The 25,459-nt window shown below is 44.7% G+C and overlaps 1 protein-coding gene across 2 annotated transcripts; it reads left to right on the top strand.

Moving 5' to 3' along the window:
• Window positions 1–2,995: 2,995 nt before the first annotated feature.
• dyrk3 (dual specificity tyrosine phosphorylation regulated kinase 3) lies at window positions 2,996–23,276 on the top strand. 2 transcript variants are annotated; one of them, XM_084063526.1, is made up of 6 exons: window positions 2,996–4,145; window positions 6,865–6,977; window positions 15,082–15,293; window positions 15,924–16,254; window positions 17,972–18,388; window positions 19,456–23,276. In XM_084063526.1, the coding sequence occupies exons 1-6, from the start codon at window positions 4,103–4,105 to the stop codon at window positions 20,200–20,202; spliced, it is 1,863 nt and encodes a 620-aa protein (XP_083919652.1). In that variant the 5' UTR covers window positions 2,996–4,102; the 3' UTR covers window positions 20,203–23,276. The 2 variants fall into 2 exon arrangements, with proteins under 2 accessions (XP_083919652.1, XP_083919653.1); XM_084063527.1 differs by lacking the exon at window positions 2,996–4,145 and adding an exon at window positions 5,177–5,360.
• Window positions 23,277–25,459: the final 2,183 nt, after the last annotated feature.

Genomic DNA, 25,459 nt, shown 5'->3' with positions numbered 1-25,459 from the left:
CACTGATAAGAACCAGTATGCGTGCAACCAGTATGCGCGCAATGAAACCCATTCTGTCAGGTCTCGTTAGGACGCACCTCACTAGCCAACACACAAGATGGGGTTGCGGTGTGCTGAAACCAGCGCACCCCAAAACAACAGAGAGAAAGTAGGTCATACGTTATTAGTTACTTCACACCACTGCATGTTATGACTCATAACTTGCAGTGACGTGACGTAACTAATTACATTGACTCAAGTACTGTACTTGAGTACAATTTTGAGGTACTTTTACTTTACTGGAGTATCTCCAATTCTCAATACTTTTACTTTTTACTCCACCACATCTCTGAGGAAAATATTGTACTTTTACTCCACTACAATTATATGATACCTTTACTAGTTAATTTGCAGATATAAATTGTTAGATTATAAAACATACGTCATGAACCACTTCAGCCCTATTTTATACATAGGCTATTTGAAAACGGGTGAAACAGCCGATCTACAAGCTCACAACGTGTGGCATTGCAACGCGTTGTGAACTTGTAGATCTGCTATTTTCAAACATTGTAGTACTTTTACTTTTGGTACTGTAAGTATATATATTTTGATGTCAATACTTTAGCTCAAGTAACATTTTGAACACAGGCCTTTTACTTGTAAACAGAGTATTTTTTCTATTGTGGTATTGCTACTTTTACTTAAGTAAAATATCTGAGTACTTCTTCCACCACTGACATGACGACGTGGATATTTATCAAACAAAAACTTGACAAAGAAGATAACCCGAGCTATCCGTTCCGTGCAGGTGCAATATTGGAGAGTTTATAGGGGTTTAATACAGGGGTCTTCAACGTTTTCAGCCCAAGGACCCCCTCTCTTGAGAGAGTGATGAAGCAGGGACCCCCACTATATATTGCATAAACTTGTGTTGCTTTTCATAGATGTTGGTTTCATGTTAATGTGTATTTTCAGACATTTAACCACTTAAACCCTCAATACTAAATCAACTTTCACTATACTTAGTCTGCTCTTTTCCCCCCTCTCTTTGCCTGAAAATAGCAGATCTACAAGCTTGGCTATTTTCGGCTAAAGTTCCCCTTAGAATAGGGATGCTAGGGTTCAGGTGGTTAATGTAAAAACAAATATTCTATCACACAAAGATTTGGCGGCCCCCCTGTAGTAACTCTGAGGACCCCCGAGGGGTCCCGGACCCCCTGTTGAAGACCTCTGTCTGGTTTAATACAATCGGATAGGACGTTCCTGTTTCTTGAATGGGCTGTCAATGGGGGTTATTGTAACTTATTGATATAGCATTATAGCATCTAAGTTGCTTGCGACTATAGCAGCATGGCATACTCCAGGCTGAACAGTATGTACACAAGGTTACATAAGGCATAACTATAAGGTGCATAAGGTTATATAGCACAAAGGTGGTAGTGCACTTCGACGACAGGTGCACAAAGAAGCACGTATATGAGATAAAAGTTCAAAGTGAGTGTAAAGGTATTGTCAGCCGGTTCAACCACATAGTCCACAAAGGGCTGTAACTTTCACAGGTACAATCCACATGTTAGTTTCACAACAAGCAAAATGTATGTGTGTGTGGGGGGGAGGGGGGTGCACAAGTGTTTTTGTTTTGTTAGTAGAGCTGCTGCAACATGAACCTCACTGTGAGACAAATTGTCATTTAAAGTGCCTCCAAACTCAGGCTTATACCCTGAAGAACAAACAGATGTCAATGCCTGTCACACATGGGTCCGAGGCCAAATACAGCTTGCCTTTGAGTCGAGAGCCCATTCCCCCACAAGGAGGACCACCTTTTTTTGCACCTGGTGGTCGTCCCGTCTCCCATGCAGGCTGTAAATTCATGGGGTGGCGAATACTTTCTCTTGCTTATAAGCCTTGGGCCTGCTATGGAAGGAAGGCGGCGATAAGCAGAGATCAATTTTAAAAGTATTGTCACCCTACTCTCTTCCATACGCCACCATCCAAGAATAATCAGCCCTCTGGCCAAGCAAGCTGGCCGTTAGGGCCAAGCAAGCAGGCCTGCTCTGGCTCGCGTCCAGAGGTCAGATTCAAAGTGTGTCAGTGTACTTATTTATGGCAGCAAATATAGACAGACCCCTCTTCTCGCCTCTGAGAAAGGGCTAACTTTAGCACCATCCTCTCTCCAAGCCACATATCACCGTCTGAATTTAGCCCTGTGTCGCTCCAGCTCATCATGCCTGGCCCTGTCTCACTGCCTGCCTGTCCCTGTCCTCTGCCTTGCCTGCATGGACCCTGTCTCACGGCCTGCCTGTCCTCTGCCTCTGCTCCCAGTCCTTACTATATCTAGCCCTAGCTGTATATCTCAGCCGTGCCTTCTCCTGTTTCAATCCCTCGCTTCGGTTTACCACCAAGGGTGAAGCTATATTTGCAATAAACTAAATGAATTACCAACAACTCAAAAGAGCACTGTGCAATTTAATACCTGTGTGCATTTGCACTTGATGGGACGTGCAAATTTCTGTGTTAATCCCGTACAGTACATGTTATATTAAGTGTGTGTGTGTGTGTGTGTGTGTGTGTGTGTGTGTGTGTGTGTGTGTGTGTGTGTGTGTGTGTCAAACATACAATAGCTTTATATTTTAATAGATATAGATGATAAACAAGTTAATAAAGCTCCAGTGCCTGTGTGTGCACACAGTTGCGTCATGTAAGTTAACCCCAGCCAGCAGAGCCAGCAGTGGTTGTTGAGCATCAGATCTGTACTGTGGGGGACACCCTTTCACTTGAGCCAAGATGGAAGCTTTTTTTTGTTGTTGCTGTGCGTCGCGCTGCGCGAAAACATCCGATCTACAAGCTGCCGGCGCGTCGCTTCGCCACGCCGTCGACAGCTTGTAGATTGGGGGCTGTTTTCGCCCCGCCCCCGATGTAATGACGACGTGTTGGAGTCTCCACCCTGTTGGACACGGAGCAGCAGCAGCTCAGCGGAGAAGACGGCAAGACGCCCTTCCTTCCTTAGCAACAATACATCAGAGAGAGGAGCCGTTTAGTACAGTAAGAACACAGCAGAGCACAACAGAAGACGGATTAATTAACATAACAAACAACACCGTGCCGTTGTGGTGTTTATTTACACGGCAACAGTACTAGACAAACGGGTTGTTTTTGTTTCCTCCCTGGTTCTCGGCCGATGTTCGTGCGGGTGATTATGGCGTGTCGCCCCGCAGAGACCTCGTCGTCGTGCAGCTAGAAGCGGAGCTCCTTAACGCTGCTTCTTTTTTAGGAAGGTCCAACAAGCTGATCCTCTTGTCCTCCTCCTGCCCCGCAGAGAGAGACAAGACAGACACCTCCTCTGTCCTCCTGTTCCCACAGAGAGAGAGAGAGAGAGAGAGAGAGAGAGAGACCTCCTCACAGTGGTCTTGGACTGGTCGGTGGGGGACGTTTTTAAACCGTTATCAGTGTCACCAGGAGGTGCAGACGCTCGGCCAACCCGGACTAGGAGCCAGCCAGTCCACCACGATAACAAGCGACAAGCGACTGTCTCTGTCTGTCCCCAATTAAACCAGGACTTCAGTCATCACCACCCGGGGGATGGTTGTGTGTTTAGCCGCTGCTCCCAGACTGAGACGACGGAGACCTAAGCAGGAGGCTAGGAGGAGACCTGAGGCGAGTAGGGGCGGCCGGCCGTGGAGGAGCACGAACACTCTGATCAGGACTCCCAAGAGCTCCGTGTTAGCTTTGGGTTAGCTAGCCAGTTAGCTAGCTAGCTGATGTAAACGACCCCCAAACTTTCTGTTGTTTTTTGTTTGTTTTTTACACAGACTTAGCTACTTGCAGCTGCTACAGCTGCTATGGTGGCTAATGTGAGCTAGCCTGGTGGGGGAGGAAGAAGAAGGTGTTTTTGTTTTTAGAGAGGAGAGAGAAAACAGTAATATGTGCACCGAACGACGTGGCAAGAAAACAAACACGAAACGGGAGATAAAAGTGGATTTGCAGCAGCAGAGGTGTGAATGCTGCTAGCTAACGTAGCTAAGCTAGTTTAGTGTGTTTTTTTTAAATAGTTTCTTTTCTACTACTTTCTTTTGCTGTGAGGATTGTGTTCGGATGCTGGCATCAACTTTAAACGGCAATCATGATGATAATAAGCAGAAAACCAGAGGGCCCAATTGCAACAGGTAAACTTTGAAGTGTTATTATTATTATGGCCATTGTTACTTTGTTGGCTTTTTTTGTCGTTGACCAAGCTGTTGCTGCCTGGGCCTCGAATTGTTGATTAAGTTCTTTATCAACTGTGTGTGTGTGTGTGTGTGTGTGTGCTTATGACATAAACACTAGCTTCAGTGCCAGCCAAGCCCCATGGCGTTGGTTTCGCCCTCAGCTCAAGGCAACTCTGACATTTACAGAAATATTCTTGTGCAGTGGTCGTGGTGGATTCTTATTAAACTGCTTTTGACGTATCTTGTTTTGGTTGCTGTGATGTGCGACTCGAATGTCAGTTCCTTGTCATTCTGTGGCGGGACAGATAAGTGGAATACACAACGTTGGAATACACTTTCAGACATGATGAAACAACAACACTGTTCTGTCTGACACTGTACTGTATGCTAATCTGTCCAAGGTAAACACTGCCCTGGCTTTTAGAATAGCCCTCACAAGCTTAATCAGCTAGGGTTCACTAAAAGGAGACCATGCATAATTGGTTTTGATTGATTGAATACTTTATTAGCAGTTTGCAAAAAAAAATGCACAGGAAAGTACAGTTCAATACAAGGTCTGCTAAGAGGATTTTAAACCCAAGAAAGCCTATGGCTTGTTTCCATTGGGGTCCTTTGGTGACAACTAACTTTAGGCTAACTTACATTTAGCTGTTTTGTGGTGGTGGGGTATATTGTCATCAGTTTTGCTATTATAAGTAGAACTTCACAATGTCAAATTTTCCCAGTTATAAAATGGCAGCAAAGGACTGCTTCTGTCCGAGGGGACATTCTGTTCAAGAATACTGGGAACAGGAGGACAGGAAGCGCTCTCTCTCTCTCACTGGGCTGCTGCTCGTTGCCCCCCTTCCCCCGTTCCCCCCCGTTTAATGACATATGATCTGCTGTATGTTTGCATGAACCTTGTTCCTTTTACCCTCTGCTCTGCTGTGTCTCCCAATCAGTCGTGAGGATTCTGTTAGTGTAGAGAGAGGCTTGTGAGTGAGTGACAGCCAAACAATGTTTGGCGGACTAGATGAGTAGATGTTTTGGCTGTGTGTGTAGTCTGTGTACACTACAGTACAGGACAGGTTTGGGGTTCTGTTCTTTGCCAACATTCTTGGCATGCCTGCCTTGTTCGGACCGTGGAGTTTTAGATTGCTGTGCTGCTGCGAGGGAAAAACTGCTGAGCACTGGGTGAGTTTGCAGAGGGTTAATGGAGTCCTCTGTGTGCTTGTGCTGCTCGCCGAGCATGAATGTGTGCAGAGCATTAATGTTCTTGTTTGCTTTGTGCAGGTCTAATGCCTCTGTATCCAGGCAGCGGGATTAGTCTCTCTCGTCTCCTCTCGGGCTGTTGACAAGCGGCAATAGCACTTGGGACACACAGGGCAGGCTCTGACGCACCTGAACCTAGTTACACAGCACTCTCTAGGGCCAGGGCGACTATGGCTTAAACCCCCTGTCAGGCTCTTATCACCCTATTTGGGCTTTTGGAAACGTGCAAACACGGGCTCTATATGCATGAGCTATGCTATGCTAACAGGTTGCTCGTTAGAAACTGTCCCGTCCGGTTATTCCCTCCGGCCAGAACCAACATGTAGTAACAGATATTTTAACTGAAAAATGATTGTTGAGATGAGCAGGTGGTGGACTCACTGGTTTTGGCATTCGACTAACATGGGTTCCTCCTCCCACTGTCATCAAATGCTCCTTTCTACCTGATTACGTAGCCGATCTACAAGCTCACAGTGCGAGCTTGTAGATGTGCTATTTTCAAATAGCCTTGGAATAAAATAGGGCTAAAGTGGTTAATGTTATGTTTTATAATGTGTGTAAAACATCATCGTGCGAGCGTTTTTTAACGTTGCGCGTGAAGGTAAGAGTTTCAGAAAGTGAACGAGCTCGTTCACGGCAAATGCAAAATGAATTAGTTATTTTGAATGAATCGATCATGAACGACACATCACTCACTACTGAATTATGGGTTTTTCGCTGACTGTCGCTGAGGTGCGTGCATGTGGGCATTATTCAGTGGGCATCATGCACCCACATCGTGCCATATAACGGCTCTATTTCTGAACACACCTGGTCCGGCCGGCCAGGGCACAGCGAGGCCTGAATGGACAGATGGGCAGACGGAAAGATGCTGTCGTCACGGGGCATCTGTTACCCCCATTAGGCCAATAATACCACTTGCAGCGCTAGCTCTGTGTGGACCCTAAGCCCCCCTGTCTAAGCTGGTCCAGTGTCTGTGAGTCCTGGTGGTGGACCTTGGCTGGTACTATGGATTTGAGTGTATGTATGCCCACTTTGGTCTTTATTGCAACCAGCAAATTTGGCCTTACGTTGTGGTAGTCTTTACGTCATTGTATGATCAGTATATAGATATATGGATTTGGGGGATAGCTTGCTCATGGTTACCCCTGGAGAGATATGGGATCACACACCAAGCTACGTTGTTTGGTCTTCAGGGAGCTATTGGAATGGATACGTTGATTGATTGATGAAATAATCAATTGGCCTTTTGACTCTTTTCAAAGCAGAGTGCCTTCTCTTTCTGCGTAGAGAACCATTGGATTGTGTGTCCTTGAGAAGACACCTCTAACCTCCTAAACCAGTGCATTTCTTCTTTGTAGGTTTGTTGACGGATTCCCTTTCTCCAGATTCTCTAACCTGCACATCTGTTTGCTTCTTCCCACAGCTCCTCGCCACGGGGATGGTCTGTATGACTCGTACATGAGAACAGACCACATCCTCAAAGAAGACGCGGATACAAACAGTCCGTCTGGCCTACCTCCCATGCCTAAACACACGGTGTGTACAACCACATGCGCACACACACACACACACACACACACACAGTCCTTATATCCTGTACACTGAAACATGCCGAATCTCCAGACATCCTGTTCCAGTGTTCTTAAGTGGGACATTCTCTGCTCAAGGCCCCCAGTCCCATTCTTTACATTTCCCCTCCCCTGCGCCCTTGCGTCCTCAATCCCCAAGACGCCCTGAACGAACGTGCTTCATCTTCTCCTTGACTAAACCATTTGTTCTCGTCATTAAGGTCAGGTGTGAGATGAGTAAAATATGTGCCATGCATGCCAGAGGGTATGCAAGAATATTTGTGTTGCGCACACAGAACCAGTGGGGAGCCACTGTTGAGCGTTGACCTCTGTGTCCACCAAAGAGAGAACACACAATTTAGTAGAGTCAACAAGAATTGCAACACAAACCCTTGGGAGATTTTATATTCGGTTTATTATAGTTCAGAAGTGCACAACTACACACATCAGGGAAGGGGTGTGAAGCTTGTGAATTAATCCTTAACCCATTCAAACGCATCTGTGTCATTTTAGATTTCTTTGAGCTATTTTTGAATAGCCAAAGAAATCTAAAGTGACACAGATGCGTTCCAGGTCTTAATGTGTTAATGATGTGCGACTTAACAAATGATCCGACTGAAGACCTCATCATCACACAGAACCATCATGACCCGTTAGCTCCGCCCCCCATTCATGGTAATTGATGATGAAATCAATAGACCAAGAAGGAGTCATTGGAAATATGGATTTTGTAGTCTTTAATGAAATGATACACAGGCCTGTTGAGTTGATAAATTGCTATAGGTAGACCCCTAGCGCTGTTAGATGTTCATGACAATGTCACTGTGGATTTTCAATATACCTTTTTTGCACTCACAGTATAGCCTGGTAAACCCATCCCGGTTTGACATTATCATGCGTGGTCTGCAGACCTGGTCTGGCCCCCAGTGCTGGGTGGGCATTTTGTATAAACCAATCAGCTGATTTCGTTGTCGATTTCGTTGACTAAAACGATGGCGAAAAATATCCGTCGACTCCCTTTTTTTTCCCTGTCGAAAACGAAATAAAAACTAAGCTATGGTGACTAAAATATATATAAATATATTGACAATTTCGTCAACAAATAAAAACTAGCCTAAAATGTTAAGGAGGGACTAGTGGAGATGAGATCCAGTCGACTAAATCGACTGTAGATTTAGTCGACTAAAATCTTATGATATTTAGTCGACTAAAACTAGACAAAAACGAAAACATTTCAGATGACTAAAATATAACTGCGAAATATAAGGCTATGACTAAAACTAAATCAATTGTTTTTGTCAAAATCGACACTGCAATCACAGTTGGTCATATCACAGGGCCCTGAGTAATGTGAATTCACGTGACCGGAATGGTTTACCAGGCTGCTCAACAGTAGTGCAACATTGGGGAAGAAAGAAACACACACACACACACACACACACACACACACACACACACACACACATTATACTCCGATATATATGATTTAAAATGTCAAAATATGTCAGAATTCAACCAACTTCCAGGCTGTAGTCAGCTTCTTGTTGTGCTGCAGATAGCAAGCCTGGTGGTGTGGTGTGAAGTATAGGATTGGAGACTTGACAGTTTGGATGGAGTTACTCGTTTGGACATCTGTTCAAACTAATTTGGGGTGCATGTGTTTGAGATGTGCCCTCATGTTGCTCTTTTCTTTTCCTTTTTTTTCTTTTTAGAGTTATAATTGCTCTCTTCACAATCTGGGACTGGGTTCCTAAACTCTGCCATTAATGCTGACTGAGGATTAATTATTGTCTCTTTTCAGCTTGTAACGGTTTGCCTGCCTTGTTGGCATTCGATTTGGGATTTTAAACTCACTATGAAATGAAAGCACCAAGTCTTTCAAGAGTAGCATATATATGCAGTGAGTTCAGTTTTAAGAGAAGGACAACTAACAGAATGATAGACCAACAGAACATTTGCATGTTAATTTTCACATGCGAATGTTTTTTTTTTAACAATTAGATCACCTTCAGCTCTTTTCATTAGAAAATAGAAATGCATGTGTGGCGTAGGCCTGTCACAATCATTACATAATCTCCTAATCGCAATACTTTTTAATTAATCGAGATTATATCTTTTTTTGTAGAATCGTCATAATAATTTCCATGTTGAAAAATGTTCATATATTTTCAACATTCAAAAGAAATGTTAAATTGTTAATTCCAATTATTTGAGCGACAATTAATTGTCAAGTAAATGTTCATAATCGTGACACAGCCACGCTCCTCGGACAGCGACACGTACACACAACAACCTCACAACTGGTGCCAGCATGGAAAAAAAGCGAGGCTGCTGGTCTCGTGAATTGTAAAGATTTATTGGGTTTGAAAATCTGACCCACAAACAAATTGCCACTCATCATTACCCACAATCCTCCTCATCCTCCTCAACTCGACCTGGGTTAATGTAATCCTCCAGCAGTGTGGGCCAATGCATAGAGAGCTTAGGCCTACTTTTCTATTCTAGTCCCATTCTTCTAGCCTTCGTGTTTACTCTCCCTCTCTCTCTCTGTATCTCTTTGTTTCTCTCTCTCTATCGACTCTCTCACATGCCCGTGTGCTGAACGTGACTGCCGGTAGCCCACTGTGGGCCAGCCCCTGTGTTTCTTTGTGTACATAGTACACAGAATTGCCTTGTTGTGCTCTTTGGCATTTAGGTGAACCCGGAGTCATCGCACCCGTGGTTGTGTTTTTGAGAGAGGGAGGCGCAAATGCAACCTCATACTGTTCTGAAAGTGTGGGTTTTTGAGTTTTCATTACTTTTACTTCTACTCCACTACATCTCGGAGGCAAATATTAAACTTTTACTCCACTACAATTATTTGAAAACTTTAGTTACTAGTTACTTTGTAGATTTTGATTATTATCTGCCCTATATACATTACGGCCATTTGAAACTAGCAGATCCACAAGCTCACAATTGTGAGCTTGTAGATCGGCTATTTTCAAAAGATGTTTAAATATTTGAAAACTTGTGAAATGGAACTTTCTGCATAATGAGTACTTTATACTTTTGGTGCATTTTGATACCAATACCTTTGTACTTTTACTCAAGTACATTTTTAATTCCGGACTTTTACTTCTTTCTACATTGCAGTATTGATACCTTTTTTTACTTAAGTAAAAGTTTTAACTTTGAGCTGAGGCGTACACATGAGAGGTGTGTGTGTGTGTGTGTGTGTGTGTGTGTGTGTGTGTGTGTGTGTGTGTGTGTGTGTGTGTGTGTGTGTGTGTGTGTGTGTGTGTGTGTGTGTGTGTGTGTGTGTGTGTGTGTCTGTTGGTCGGGGGAGAAAAGGCTTGCTTAGGTGGGTCTCGTGACCGTGCTGGAGAGATTAAGCGGTGTTTCCCCCACCATCTGTTCAGCGCTGTAGATTTTCCACCTGGTGGACTGAAATCCAACGCTCCCCTTGGTCACACAATATACGTTCTATATATGCTTCTATGGCAGTGTTTCCCAAACAGTGGGTCCGGACCCATGTTTGGGTCGTGCCGACCAATTTTCATTAGTTGTGAGTAAATATCCCCTTTTTCTTCCTACATTTATTTATTTATTGTATTTTTATATATCAAAAAGTTTAAACAAAAGTCGCAACCTTTCATCAATTAAAAACTATTCCAACATTTTTCTAAATATTGCATGAATAAAATAAAAACAAATCCAATAATTTCCATAAATACATGTTACACGTTTTGTTGTTACATGTTACAAAAGTAGTGAAAATAGCAGATCCACATGCTCGCCGAGCTTATGGATCTGCTATTTTCACTAGCTTGGGTCTCGGGGCAAACATCAAATTTCTCTTTTGGTGTCTTGAGCTAAAACGTTGGGAACCAGTGTTCTATTGAATATTTGGTCACTCTGTCACCTCGACCTCTGTCGGTGTCATTCAGAAGGATACGTCTCAGTTTTGTCATTGATTTATCAATATTGAATATCCAGAATTACACCCCCTCGCCCCTTTCTTGTTTGCTGTTCTAATTACACCAATGCTTAGCCAGTCAATATACGTCATCATTACACCACTTCTTCAAATCTTAGATTTTTCCACTGTACTTTTAAACCTCCATTTATTATGAAGGGGGAACAGGTTCCATCAATGCCATCATCTTATCTACATTGTTTGTATAGTTACAACAATTAGGGTCAACAGCTGCTGCTGCTTGGGACCCTGTTTTTTTTTTGTTATGTGTGTTAAGACTAAATCGTTACAACATGAATGGAAATTTCGTCCCGAATGCCTCTTCTATTTTAGGAACATGCCTGCTATGTGCTCTCTCCCTCTCTCTCTCTCTCTCTCTCACACACTCTCTTGCTCTCTCTCACACACACCCCAAGTTGAGGCTGTCATTGGATCAGATCAACACCTGCTTCTGGAGTATGTTTCCTTGTTGTGTTTTCTTTATCATCTGACCTGGATTCTGCCCCTGACCTGTTTGGCTTGACGTGTTCTACAAGTCCAAACCAGAGGCTCTATAGGGCTCTCTCTCTCTCTCTCTATATATATATATATAGGCGCTATCGGCACTCTTAGCAGTAGAGGCAAAAAAAACTATAGCGACCGCTTTGTGTATATTGTCTACATCTACTGTGATTTGTACTATTTACATGGATTAAAGTTCTCAGTCGCCAACAGTGATTTCGGTCATTTGAATTCCATAGAGAGTCAGCATGTCTTCTATGGAATTGATTGAGTTGTCTTGTCTAATGGAATTGTCTTCTATTGAATTCCATAGACGTCAGCACTTCTTCTACGGAAGCATGTCCTTGCATAGCTGATCTACAAGCTGTTTTATTGGTTATTTTAATATTAAAGAGCATTTGAAGTGGTCAAACTAGCAATAGAACACATGTTCAATCTTCCAGAAACGCGAATTGATCCCTGATTTTTCATGAAAGTTACAGGTTAGAAAGTCTATATTTTTTCAACTGTGGTCAGCTGTATGGCTACCAAAACATCATTGTTTTGCATATTGTGCAAATCTTTTATGAAACACAGCGCTAGAGTGTGTGTGTGGGGGGGGGGGGGGGGGTGTTGCAGATTATGACTTGTCAGTCGTGACATTTTATTGTTGTGTATTTACCATTCCCAACCAAAACCACCTCACCACTTGGAGAACAATGTGTTGACGAGAAGGATGGGGGCGAAGAACAATTATGCGTTTAAACTTTCATGCACTCTGGTTGCTGTGTAACAGAAGCCGGAGTGTTATGGCATCGTGTCGTATTAACAAGCGACGCTGCTTCTGGAGCAGCAAGAGTATCATCTCAAACTTTAATTACTGTCATTTCCCTTCTGCTCCATAATCTTGCGGAGGGCTCTTTGCCTCTGCTGAGAGACAAAGAATGAATTCCTGGGGCGGGCCGAAACAGAGCTGTTTATTTGGCAAGCCCCGGAGCAAGGCTGTAGTCAGGGTGTGTGTGTGTGTGTGTGTGTGTGTGTGTGTGTGTGTGTGTGTGTGTGTGTGTGTGTGTGTGTGTGTGTGTGTGTGTGTGTGTGTGTGTGTGTGTGTGTGTGTGTGTGTGTGTGTGTGTGTGTGTGTGTGTGTGTGTGTGTGTGTGTGTGTGTGTGTGTGTGTGTGTGTGTTGTGTGCTCTCTCTCTCATGTCCAAGCTGGGGATGACCCAGTTCAAAACCGAACTGCAGCTCTTTCAGTCCAGACCTTTGGAGTTGGCCGGACAATTGTTGTTTTGTAACTCAACTTGGACTAAACAAAACAGCTGGCTAGCAGATCAGATAGACAAGCGAGCAGACTAGCATGTGTTTGTGTGGGTCAAACTACATGTGCTGTGGTGTTGGGGGAAGGGACTGCTCTGTGTGTGTGTGCGCGTGTGTGCATGACAGTGTGCCAGTGTTGATTTTGATAGCAAATTTTGAGTCTTTTGAACAAAATTCTATTTAGTTTTAGTCATATTTTAGTCATCTGAAATGTTTTACTTTTTGTCTAGTTTTAGTCAGGTAATTATCATAACATTATAGTCGACTAAATCTACAGTTGAATTAGTCGACTAAAATGTATGTTGGCGGTGCCTTGATGGCGTGGTAATGGCTGATTTTACACTTGGGTTCATGCTGAAAATAGCCGATCTACAAGCTCACAACGCGTCGCAGCGCGACACGTTGTGAGCTTGTAGATCTGCTATTTTCAGAGCGCAACACCCGAGCGCAACCAAACATAAAATGGCTTGTCTTTTAGTTCTACTGGATCTCTTCTCCACTAGTGCCTCCCTAGCATATTTAATCCATTTTTTATTTGTTGACGAAATTGCCAGTATATTTAGTCATCAGAGCGTAGTTTTTTAATTTAGTTTTTATCTAGTTTTCGTCAGTGAAAAAAGGTAGTCGACTGAGATTTTCCGTCATAGTTTTAGTCGCCGAAATCAACACGGGTGCACCAAAATAGCAGATTTATAAGCTCATACAACGCGTCGCAGCGCGAGAAGAATATTAAGCCCTTTACTGAGGTGTGCCCTCAGGCCTCTCTCTCTCGTCAGCAGGAACAAGATCCTGTTGGTCTGGTTCCCCCCACACCCCGGCTTCTGCTCCACCACTGAGATGCCTCATTAGTCAATAGTCGTCCTGACTCTCTTGAGAGCAACAGCTGTTTAGGTGTACATGACTGTACAGGGTGTAAAATGAATGCCAGCCCACAGGCAGCCAGAACCCTGTGGTTAATTATGTCTACCAGTAAACTGCTGCTTATCTGTGTTGTCGTGTGGTATTCCAAGCATCTCTTAGCCTGTGTTGGTTAAAACGGTGAGAGAGTGGTTGGTTGGTTGGATTTTTATTTGGGATATACAGTAGTTGCCACTCTGGCCGGCCTGTGGGCCAGGATGTTGGTTTTCCTCCCTGCCCTTCCCCCGTGTTTTAACATAACGGCATGAGCTGCAGTAGCTAGCCTTGCCTTAAACCCATAATAGACCTGAGGCCGATTCTAGAAAATGTCTTCTAAATCCTCTAACAGATTTCTGAAAAACGTAATGTTCCGTTATCTAGTGGTGCTCCAACCTTTTTCATGTCATGGACCCCCAAAATGATATAGTATTTGGCCACGGACCCCATCTCAAAATATGTTGTTCTAGGGACCCCCCAGAAGCAAAGATTTAAGTTAAAAATGTTTGCTTTAAAATAACATTTATATTCATAGATTTGCACACATTTTCACAATTTTTCAAAAATAGCAGGTCTACAAGCTCATAGCGTGGCACTCGGTGCCACGCTATGAGCATGTAGATCTGCTATTTTTGAATAGCCAAAGTGTAAAATAATGCTTTTTAGCTCAAATCTAAAAAAAGATGCGTTCCCGGTCTTAGTGGGTTAACACATAGCTTTAGTGGTCGAGTTCTCCAAATCCTGCCCTGGTTCTCCTTTCAGCTTAAGTGATCAATCTGCTCTAACCCACTCAACTGCTATCGATCATAATGTACTGTAGCCGGGGCAGTGGGACACTCCAATAGTTTCGCCCCGGGGGCCGGCCCTGGTTTGTCGAAGCAGACTATCCATGGGCTTTGAAAGCCAGTTAATGCAACCGTCTTGTTTTCTATGTCAAACATCTACCTGACCGCCGTTACTCATCATCGTCTCCCGTTTATTGCAAAATGCCATGATTATGACATGATGGCTCCGTAGTTTTATGATACTATGGATTTTATTTAATGTTAACTCAGACCACCGGAAAGTGTTTTCCCAGGCTTGTTAAGTGTGTGTGGTGTTCTGCACAGTGTTTCAGTGTGGCATGTAGCCTGACCTGGAACTGCCAGCCAATCTCTCACACACTCGCACGCACGCACACACACACATACTAACACACACATGGTGGTCCCCTCTCTCCGCTCCATTGACACAGTGGTCCCCTCCACGCTCTATTGAACGCATTCACACAAACACAATGAACTAACATGTTTCTCTCTCCAGCAAATGAACTACAGTAATTACACCCAATCATAGCTTCTGCTACAAGAAGTGTGAGGCCAGTGTTTATATGAACTAGTCTGTAACACGTCTCTCTCTCTCTCTCTCTCTTCTCGGTCACGCAGGTGGTGAGTAACAAGGGCGTAATGCGGGATCAGGTGACGGTGCGCGGTGGGCAGCTGAAGGTCAAGTACCTATACGAAGACTCCACTTACAACCGCAAGATCAACGCCGTTGCCACGGCGACCTCGCTGAACAACGGGACCACCGGTCAGGCGGCGCCGGGTAAACCCGCCCCAGTGTCCACCGGCCTGTCCAAGGAGCGCAGCGTGGACAGGTGAGAGAAGAGAGAAACAATAGCACTAGAACTATTTTACATCTACATATGCATTTTTGTCGATACTCCAATCATGCTAAGTTGCTAACTGTACTTCTTAGGACAGGGGTCTTCAACAGGGGCTCCGGGACCCCTAGGGGGTCCTCAGAGTTACTACAGGGGTCCGCCAAATCTTTGTGATATGATTATTTATGTTTTTACATTAACCACTTGAACCCTAGCATCCCTTTTCTTAGGAGAACTTTAGCCAAAAATCTACAAGCTCAACGCCTCGCAGCGCGAGGCGTTGAGCTTGTTGATCGGCTATTTTTGGCAAAGAGTTATAGTGTAGAGGGAAAAAATAGCACTTTTAGCACATGAACAAACGCAAACGAGCAGATTCTGCTAACGTATAACTATCTCTCGCTCACATCTCTATCATCATTTGTTGATCTGAAGCAACCAAGATGATCCGCAATATTTGGATTAATACAAGTCTCTACCAAAGTTAAAGTTTTCATGACATCAAATTTCTATTTCGCTCTGTTTTCTGACCTCAATTACACCAAATAACTGAACTTTGAACATTCAGTGGATTTTCTGGGGTGTCACAGTCAGTTAACCCCGCCCTTCTCCTTTTGTCGCCTGCAGCACGGGCTCCAGTAAGGGCTCCAGTGACTCGTCTGTCACCCAGGGGACTGGGAGCGGCGGGGGCAACAGCAGCTCGGGGGGCACGGCGGCGGGTGCCAAGCTGTGTGGCCCCCTGACTCCTGAGCAGGCTCTGAGGCAGTACCGCTCCCAGATGACCACCCTGGAGCAGACGGAGGTCCACAGCTTCCCGGAGATCTACTTCCTGGGACCCAACGCCAAGAAGAGGCCCGCCGTGGCCGGGGGAAACAACAACTGTGGCTACGACGACGAGCAGGGAGGCTACATCCACGTCGCACACGATCACCTGGCTTACCGCTATGAGTTCCTCAAGGTACGGACACAACACACTAGATCACCTGGCTTACCACTATGAGTTCCTCAAGGTACGGACACAACACACTAGAGGGAGTGACCATGATCTGGTACCAACCAAATTTAGAACAAACTTGGGAAAATTCTCATTCTACTACTCTGGTTTTTCTTTGTCTTGAAAAAACATCTATCAGGAGACCACAAGGGGAGGTAAATGTAATTTCCCATCGAAAGGAGGTGTCATTCACTGCCTCCTTTTTCTCCTTGGTACATATATTTGTTGATGAATTCTTGCGTAAATGTTTTATGCTATGTTGATGAATTGAATACATACTGTAGGACCACAATGGAAACGAGTCCCCAGGACTGTTTTTGTGTTATCCTTTTAGTCTTAATGTCTTACCGTACCACATGCCGTTTACATTTCTGACAAGTACAGTATTCAATCAAAACTTTTCCCTGTACAGCTGCTGTCAGTGGTTTTTGTGACCTAGCTTTGTATTTCACGGACCCCCATAACTCTTGACAGTGTGCACATGGAACCAAATGGACCACTGTCAGAGTTACAGACCTGTAAGGGCTCATTAGGTTCCTAACTATGCGAGGTGACTGCTGGCCCGCACCTTCAGCCACCTGCATTCACCTTGTTTACCTCATACCAAAACTTTGTTTTTCGTTTGGTTTGTTTGGTCTTTTTGAAGCTTACCTGGTAGTTTCCTGGACTCTGCTCATCCATCTCCAAAGCATTAATATAGCATTTTACAATAAAAAAAGTCTGGTCTTCAGACAAGCATTCACTGAAGACAGGTTTAACGCTGCCTGGGCACGCAACTCAGACGAGGTGTGACTCAGACGAGGTGTGACATCACACACCCGACGTCATTCAGAGCTTCACTAAATGAATGAGGAAGTATGCAGGGACGTTGAACAAAACAAGCGCTCTCCCCGTTACCTGACAACACCATGCCTCCTGTCAACAAGGAAGTGACTGGTTTTCTGTTTTTATAGCTTGGTGTTTGATGTGCATTATGTTCTTGGATTACCCACATTCTGGAGCATCAAACATATGCATAATTCATAGGATATGGAATACTAAATGAGGGCAAAGATAAAGCAAAGGAAAGGGTAGTGTAAAGCTCCTTCAGTGACATATTTTCTTCGGGAAGAAAAATGTTTGACCTACAAAACATATTCGAACTACAAAACCTATTCGAACAACAGTGATAGTTCTGAATAAATAAACACACGCTTGTATTGTTTTTTTATTTATTCATCCTGTTTGCACTGTTCTGTCTTGTGTGTTTTGATGGTGTGGACCACAACGGAAACAAGTTTCGGCTTTTTTGTGTTCATCCACGGTGGCGTTTTTATTGTAATTTAATGCCAATAAAATAATTCTATTCTAAAACTGCTCAAAAGTTCAGAAACATAATTTCGGTCGATTGTTCGCTAAAAACAAGAGCTAATACCAACCGAAGCATATTGGGGGATTTGGGCAAAGTTTGTGGGGGCACTACCCACACGTTTAGCTGTGTTACTGATTGCACGATCCTTACAAGTCATACCTCGTTGTAAAGGTGACCAATCAACGAGAACAACGATATAAAATACAATACCAATTGGTGTTATTGAAGGGGAGAAATGATAGACCGAAGTTACGTTTCCGAACTGTTTTTGTGGACTTAACATGTGGGACAGGGTCTTTAATGTCCTCTTCTCTCCGTCCCCTTTTCCAGGTAATCGGTAAGGGCAGCTTCGGCCAGGTGGCCAAGGTGTACGACCACAAGCTGCAGCAGCACCTGGCGCTGAAGATGGTGCGCAACGAGAAGCGCTTCCACCGGCAGGCGCAGGAGGAGATCCGCATCCTGGAGCACCTGCGCAAGCAGGACCGCAACGGCACCATGAACGTGGTGCACATGCTGGAGAACTTCACCTTCCGCAACCACATATGCATGACGTTCGAGCTGCTGAGCATGAACCTGTACGAGCTCATCAAGCGGAACAAGTTCCAGGGCTTCAGCCTGCCGCTGGTCAGGAAGTTTGCCCACTCCATCCTGCAGTGTCTGGAGGCGCTTAGCAGACACCGGATTATCCACTGTGACCTCAAGCCCGAGAACATCCTGCTCAAGCAGCAGGGACGCAGCGGCATCAAGGTAAGACCATGTGTTTGGAAGTAGGGATGGGTCTGAATAATCCAATATTAAAATCATCATTCCCTGCCCTGCCATTGACGGAGATCTTTGTCATTTCAAATCCACCCGTTAGCCGCCATTGACGGAGATTTCCGTCATAAAAAAAAACAGGAGATAAAGTGATCCAAAGATTTACTGCTCCATTCAAGTATTTGAGAAATATTCTGTATCTCGTGCCTGTGTTTTACTATGTATTTTTGGCGAAACATGCTATTTTCAATCACGGAAGGTGAAACCCTCTGTGATTAGCAACCATCAGGGGATCGATCATAGTGGAGATAAATATTCTGTGGTTCTTGAAAGATTATTAGAATGCTTAAAAATACTAGCAGTAGCTACAGCCTGTTTTAGAAAACCCCTGGCAGTGAATGTGTTATGGATCATTTTATTTACAAAGGTTATATTGTCATCCAAACCCTGCCCATAGTAACTGCATTTGAGGACCCATACCTAGTTTGGATGTAATATTTATTCTCTTCTGCATTAGCATTGTCATGTTAGCCTATTGTACAAGGCTAGTAGGCTTGACTATACAAGTGACAAATTCATGAGAATACCAGAATAAATTCACTGTTGACGCTTTTCTCAATGGTTTATTTACAATAATGTAAAAAAATACGTTATTAATAGCAGTAGAATAATCGTGCACATCCCTAGTTGGAAGATTTACACATGAGGAAGATGTATTGAGGGTCCGAGTGAATGGTCCGAGTCCACACCACATCTATGACAAAAACAACGGTGATGAAAGATATCAGTGGGATCACGTTCAAAGCAAGTTTAATGAACGATAGAAACGCTGACAATCATTCCATCCGAATTTACAGGATGTGATGTTGAACGCATCACTCAACGTTCAACAGGGTTACAAAACATTGGACGCTGGCATCATTAACGTTATCTTTGTAGTTGTGTGTGTGGACTGTCCTTTTTAGTGCTATTATGTACAAGCCTTATGGCACCATAATATATCCACGATAACAGCTGTGTTTTCCTATCCCGGCCCCCCCTTTCTCCTCTTACACCAGGTGATCGACTTCGGCTCCAGCTGTTTCGAGCACCAGCGGGTCTACACCTACATCCAGTCCCGCTTCTACCGCGCGCCCGAGGTGATCCTGGGCTCGCGCTACGGCCTGCCCATCGACATGTGGAGCTTCGGCTGCATCCTGGCCGAGCTCCTGACGGGCTACCCCATGTTCCCCGGCGAGGACGAGGGCGACCAGCTGGCCTGCGTCATGGAGCTGCTGGGCATGCCCCCGCAGAAGGTCCTGGAGCAGGCCAAGCGGGCCAAGAACTTCATCAACTCCAAGGGCCACCCGCGCTACTGCGGCGCCAACACGCTGCCCACGGGCGCCACTGTGCTCACGGGCTCGCGCTCCCGCCGGGGCAAGATGAGGGGCCCGCCGGGGAGCAAGGAGTGGAGCGCGGCGCTCAAGGGCTGCGAGGACCCCACTTTCACTGACTTCATAAAGAAGTGTCTGGACTGGGACCCCTCCACGCGCCTCACGCCCAGCCAGGCGCTCAGGCACCCGTGGTTGTACCGCCGCCTGCCCAAGCCCTTACCGGGGGCCGACAAGAGCCCCGGCGGGGCCCCGACGACGGTGAAGAGGCTGCCCGAGCAGCACCATAGCACCTCCTTCCCCTCCATCTTGGCCAAAGGAGGCCCCAGCCTGGGCGCCGCCGCCACGGCCACGAACAAACTGAGGAGCAACATGATGGGAGACTCAGGGGAGACTATACCGCTCCGCACGGTCCTGCCAAAACTGGTCTCCTAGAGAGAACCGAGAGAGAGAGAGAGAGATTCTATACCTCCTCCTCTTCTCTCCCTGCCACTTCATCCCCCTCTCCACTCCTCAGGAGGGGTAGGAGCACGGCGGACCGGGGGGGGAGGGGGGCAGAGCTTAGGTTTTAAAAATCTCGTTTTGGTTGTTCTTTTATTTGTTTTATACAAAGGCGGGGTGTCGACACCCCCCAGTTCTGATTTTTAATATTAGCCCACGTCAGAGAGGAGACGGAACAATGATGATACGAAAGTTTGTTGGGTTTTTTTTTGTTTTTGTTTTTTACAGCAGATTCCTCTGAGTGGCTGGGTGTGATTTTTCTCTCTGACAGCCTTTGATAAGGTTTGATTTTAGACTTTTTAAGAAAAAAAAGAAAAAACTGTGAGTGGACAGCTCTGTACATGACCTGTGTGCGTGCGTGTGTGTATGTGTGTGTGCGCGCGTGTTCTCATGTGAGCGTCTATGGGTTGCACACACTCGGAAGCAGCACACTGCACTGAGGCTTGCCTCACCCGTCACTCTCATCCGTTACACTCATGGTATCCCACTGCCCTGCTTACAGTGACAATTACATTTATAATTTTGTGAGAGAAACTTGAGGGACAAAAAGGGCTACAAAATAAAAGCTGATTGGGTAGCAAAACTATATTGATCATCCCTTGATTTCATAGTGAATCATGCTGTAGTTTCAGGCCCTGCTCACACACATATGGACACAAATGGCAATCGCCTCGCCATCCTTAACGCAATGGGTTGGATGATTAGGACAAAAACGTGAATTCTACCCCTCAATATTTTTTTTTATCCATCTACTGATCCCTGGTGCTTGCATGCCTGCTCCAGAATATGGCATTGAAAATGTGTGTGTGTACGTGTGTCTGTGTGTGTTTCTAGTATGTGACACTAGTGTGCGAGTCATGGAGAAGGTGTGGGACACTCTATTTCTGTCCCTCTGTAGGAGTGTGAAAGGGAGGGGGTTTGGAGGACACTCACTCCACTCTTAACCTTTTCACGCAGGTGTGTGACCGACACTCGCTGTTCTTTGCGAAGGTAGTTACTTTGCATGAAGCTTGTGTAAGACTGAGCTGTGGGAGAGACACACACACATACAGATCCACACGTTCTATCCCGCACACACACACACACACACCTAGTAGGCCGATTTAACCAGGAAAGTTGTCGTTGGAAAGTGAGAAGTGTTGAAAAAAATTACAATAATTTATGTGCGCTACCCTTCCACGCCCACCACCCCCCTGATTGGCTGCTGAGAATTCAGCAACAAGTTCTAAACAAAAAAAAAGCCATTGGAGGAATAAGTGCAAGAAGAAGTAGTGCTGGAAGGTTTTGTGGCGTGGGATATTCTGAAGGGCATTTGGCAGTATATATATATTAGCCAGGAGGAGGATTTGGGACGTATACAGAGTTATATAGGGGGGAGCAGGCAAGGAGCCGGGCCGCCGGTGTCACAGAGAACGTTGGTTTTATTATTATTATGGTACAGAGGAAAAAGAAGAAGAGGTCTTTCTCAGGGAGACTTAACTTGACACATCCCTTATGATCTGCTCTCTTCCACCGTGAAGGAGCGATGCATGCAGTTCTGCCCTTCGAGAGGAATGTGGGGAGAGAGAAAGCATAATACATATCACCTCTTGTCGGGACGGAAACCGCCATTATGTCCAAAACTAAATGTATTTTTTTGTTTTGTTATGAAGCTCCACATACCTTGCCCTTAAGCGGTTGAGAGGCTCCCTTCGGGGATCCAAGAATGTCTTTCTTGGAGCTTCGCACCGCGTTTCAAGCTTGTGGATCTCTAATTTTGATGCTTTTTGTGTGACGCTCTAGTACGATCAAGTAGGGCAGTGGTTCCCAAACAGTGGATCGCGACCCATTTGTGAGTCGCGGTCTCGCGGACCCATTTTTATGGGTCGTGACTTGCAAGAAAATTCCCTTTTATTTACGTATGAAAAAAACTTCATAAAAAAAAATCTTTTTTTTATGAAGTTGTAAAAATAGCTGATCTACAAGCTCACAACACGTCGGATCGCGACACATTGTAAGCCTGTAGATCAGCCATTTTCACTAGTTTGGGTCCCGGGAGGACATCAAATTTATTTTTTGGGTCACGACCAAAATAAGTTTGGGAACCACTGACGTAGGGCGTTGATTTACAAAAAAAAAACACAAAAAGTTAGAATATGGAGATAAGAGGTTTCTGCCCCGACAATAAACGATGTTACAGTATGCGTGTGTTGGTCTGCTGACTCCGCATCCTGACCTAGATTCATCTCCTCCTCCCCGCCATCCCACTTTGTGCTTTCTCTCTCTCTCACGTTTTTCCTCGCCTAATTTATGCTCCTTCCAGCGTGCGACTGTGTCGCATGGCCGGAAATAGACTCCGATCAATGTAGCAATCTCACAGTTGTGTGAGCCTGGTACATTTTGTGTTTTTTATCACAGTGACATCGTGGTATGTCTCTAAAGTATGAATCGGGCTTCGAACGAAGGGCAGGGAATGTCTTTAACTTATATATACATTGTGAATTATGGTGCTGTCCAAAAAAAACCCACAAATGTACACACAACACACGAAACACTCGCTATAAGGAGGTGCATGTCGTACGGACCAGACCACTCAAAGAGTTCAGGGTAAAACCTCATGCAACCCCTCTCTCTCTCTCTCTCTCTCTCTCTCTCTTCGTCTACTTTTCTCCTGTTCTCTCAGTGAAGCTGTCAGGGATTTCTACTCTTGACCCCATTTTTTTATTTTTATTTTTAATAGAAGTGATTTCGCTGTTTTTGCTCTGGAAGATGAGATGATGATGATGATGTATACTCAGATGCGAAACAGAAAAGAGGAAGAAAAAAAAAGATAATCCAAGTTGTATACCGTCATGTTGTATTAGTGGTGTGTGTGAAGTTAGGAGGGGAGGGTTGTTTGATGTTCCAGCATGAGAATCACAAACTGTTCTACAGACTAAAAGTGACTATGAGAAGAGAAACTGTACATTAACCAAACGAACTTGTGATAGTTTCTTTTTTCTAAAGAAAAATAAAAAGACGAATTTTAACTTGACGTTTTCGGCTTCCCGAGTGATTTCTGGTGACTTGTTCTGGGGCATGGGGGGGGTGATGGTTGAATTCCATTGCAAAAGGCTGTATTTTATGGTTCCTGCGGGATGGGGAAATGGCTTTTACAGCTTCACTCAGCTGATGGCTGGTCAGATTGCTCAGATGAGTGCCCGGGGGGGGGGAGCTGTTAATTAAGGTTTAAGTGTCTTGCTCGGGGACTTGACACAAACGGGGAGAGTTGAAGGGTTCAACCGAAGACTCCAATTTCCAGACGCCATTGACGTAGGCAGTCTTTCTCAAACCTTTTCGAGCCAAGGACCCCCAAATTGATATACATTTGGCCACAGACCCCCCATCTGAAAAGGGTTTGTGGCAGGGACCCCTCAGAAGAGATTTGTGTTAAATTCTAAATTATTTACCATTTTCCAAGGTTTTCTATAGTTTTCAAATATATTCAAATTAGCAGATGTACAAGCTCGCAGCACGAAGTGGTTCGCTGTGAGCTTGTAGATCTGCTGGGGACCCCCTGGAACATCCCCATGGGTCCCCGGACCCCACTTTGAGAACCAATGACGTAGAACAAAACGTAGAGCCTTTTTTTCCTGTGTTTCTGGCAAAGCACGGTGGCTAAAGAGCTTCTATTGTTCTGTTCCATTTGATCTCTTAGTTTCTGACCTTGGCCCGTGGCTGGAGACCCAAATGCCAGCCTGCCGTTTGAAACATAAAGAGTTGTTGGACCGACCACATTCAGAACAGGAGTATAAAGGGATAAACGCCGCCAGGCTCTTGAAAACAGTATTCAGGAGTGAGTCATGACTGGAGGAAGAGAACAACTTCCTCAGACTCCCAGCTGATTTTGATGACCTACCGCTCGTGACTCGACTCGCCCCTTGACGTCATGACCACAGATCTGCTTTCCTGTCACATTTGCCCATTACGCCATCATAAACATTTAATGACCTGCACCCAGTCTCCCATACACTGTGGGCAATGTTTGTTTTCTGCTGTATAATTGTTGATTATAACTTCTGGTGTTTAAAAATGCAATCAAGTGTGTTCCCTGAGATTTAATGCCTAATGTAGTGCATGTGGGTCTGGTTAGGGCAGTTTTAGATTTGTTTTCCACCAGGGCTATTTTAGTCACAAACTAGTCCAAATTATCCACGCTTTCCCACCTTTCTCCTTGTCTTCTCATAAGTCACCTCTGCTCCCCTTCCCCTCCTCTCAACCAGTGTTGATTTTGACAGCAAATATTGATTTAGTTTTAGTCATAGTCTTTTAAATAAAATTCTGTTTAGTTTTAGTCATATTTTTAGTCACCTGAAATGTTTTACTTTTAGTCAACTAAATATAAGGTTTTGGTCGACTAAATTGACAGTTGATTTAGTCAACATTAGTTTTGGAAATGATTTTCACTTAACTGCATGCCGAGAATAGTTGATCTACAAGCTCACAACGCGTCGCGCTGCGACGCAGTGTGAGCTTGATCAACTATTTTCTTGACTTGATCAGCTAGATTTTCTGTCTGTTACGCCGGCGAGCACCGGTGTAACAGTCTTAGTTCTACTGGATCTCTTCTCCACTAAGTCCCTACCAAACATTTTAGTCTAGTTTTTATTTGTTGACGAAATTGTCAATATATAGTTTTAGTCATCATAACTTAGTTTTTATTTCCTTTTTATTCAGTTTTCGTCAGTGAAAAAACGTACTAGACAGACATTTTTCGTCGACGAAATCAACACTGCTCTCAACCATGTTACGCTGTCTTCTCCTAAGCTGCCTGTGTCTAATGGCTGTCTGTTCACAAACCAGAAATATGACTGTTTGGAGACGAGAGTGGGTGCAGGAGACGGCGTGGACGGTGATGATGATGATGACAGTAGACTGACAAACATGTGATACTGGCGGTGGGTGACTCATGGAACACACTGCCAGGCCGATGCCCGGAGGGGAGGAATTTACAGACACACTACTAAACCGGTTGGGTGGCGTCGTCGTTTGGCAGGAGCGAGTTTCATTTACTTTCAGGTATTCTTTCTTCTCAACCCACCTGGCACACAGAGAGAATGATAAAGATGTGATTGTGCAATGAAGAGAGAACATGTCAGCTAAAACTTGACGCACACTTTGTTCTTTAGAAAAGGTTTGTCTTGCTTACATAATGGTCCTGTGAGCTATACCA

Source organism: Gymnoscopelus microlampas (assembly GCF_963454915.1).
Source record: "Gymnoscopelus microlampas genome assembly, chromosome: 7".
NCBI lineage: Eukaryota > Metazoa > Chordata > Actinopteri > Myctophiformes > Myctophidae > Gymnoscopelus > Gymnoscopelus microlampas.
The sequence above is the reverse complement of the archived record's forward strand: the minus strand, read 5'-3'. Positions and strand labels throughout refer to the sequence as shown.

Coding starts and splice junctions, on each gene's coding strand:
- dyrk3 (XM_084063526.1), top strand. CDS start 4,103: ATGATGATAATAAGCAGAAAACCAGAGGGCCCAATTGCAACAG. Junction 6,978..15,081: donor CTCCCATGCCTAAACACACG/GTGTGTACAACC, acceptor TCGGTCACGCAG/GTGGTGAGTAACAAGGGCGT. Junction 16,255..17,971: donor ACCGCTATGAGTTCCTCAAG/GTACGGACACAA, acceptor CCCCTTTTCCAG/GTAATCGGTAAGGGCAGCTT.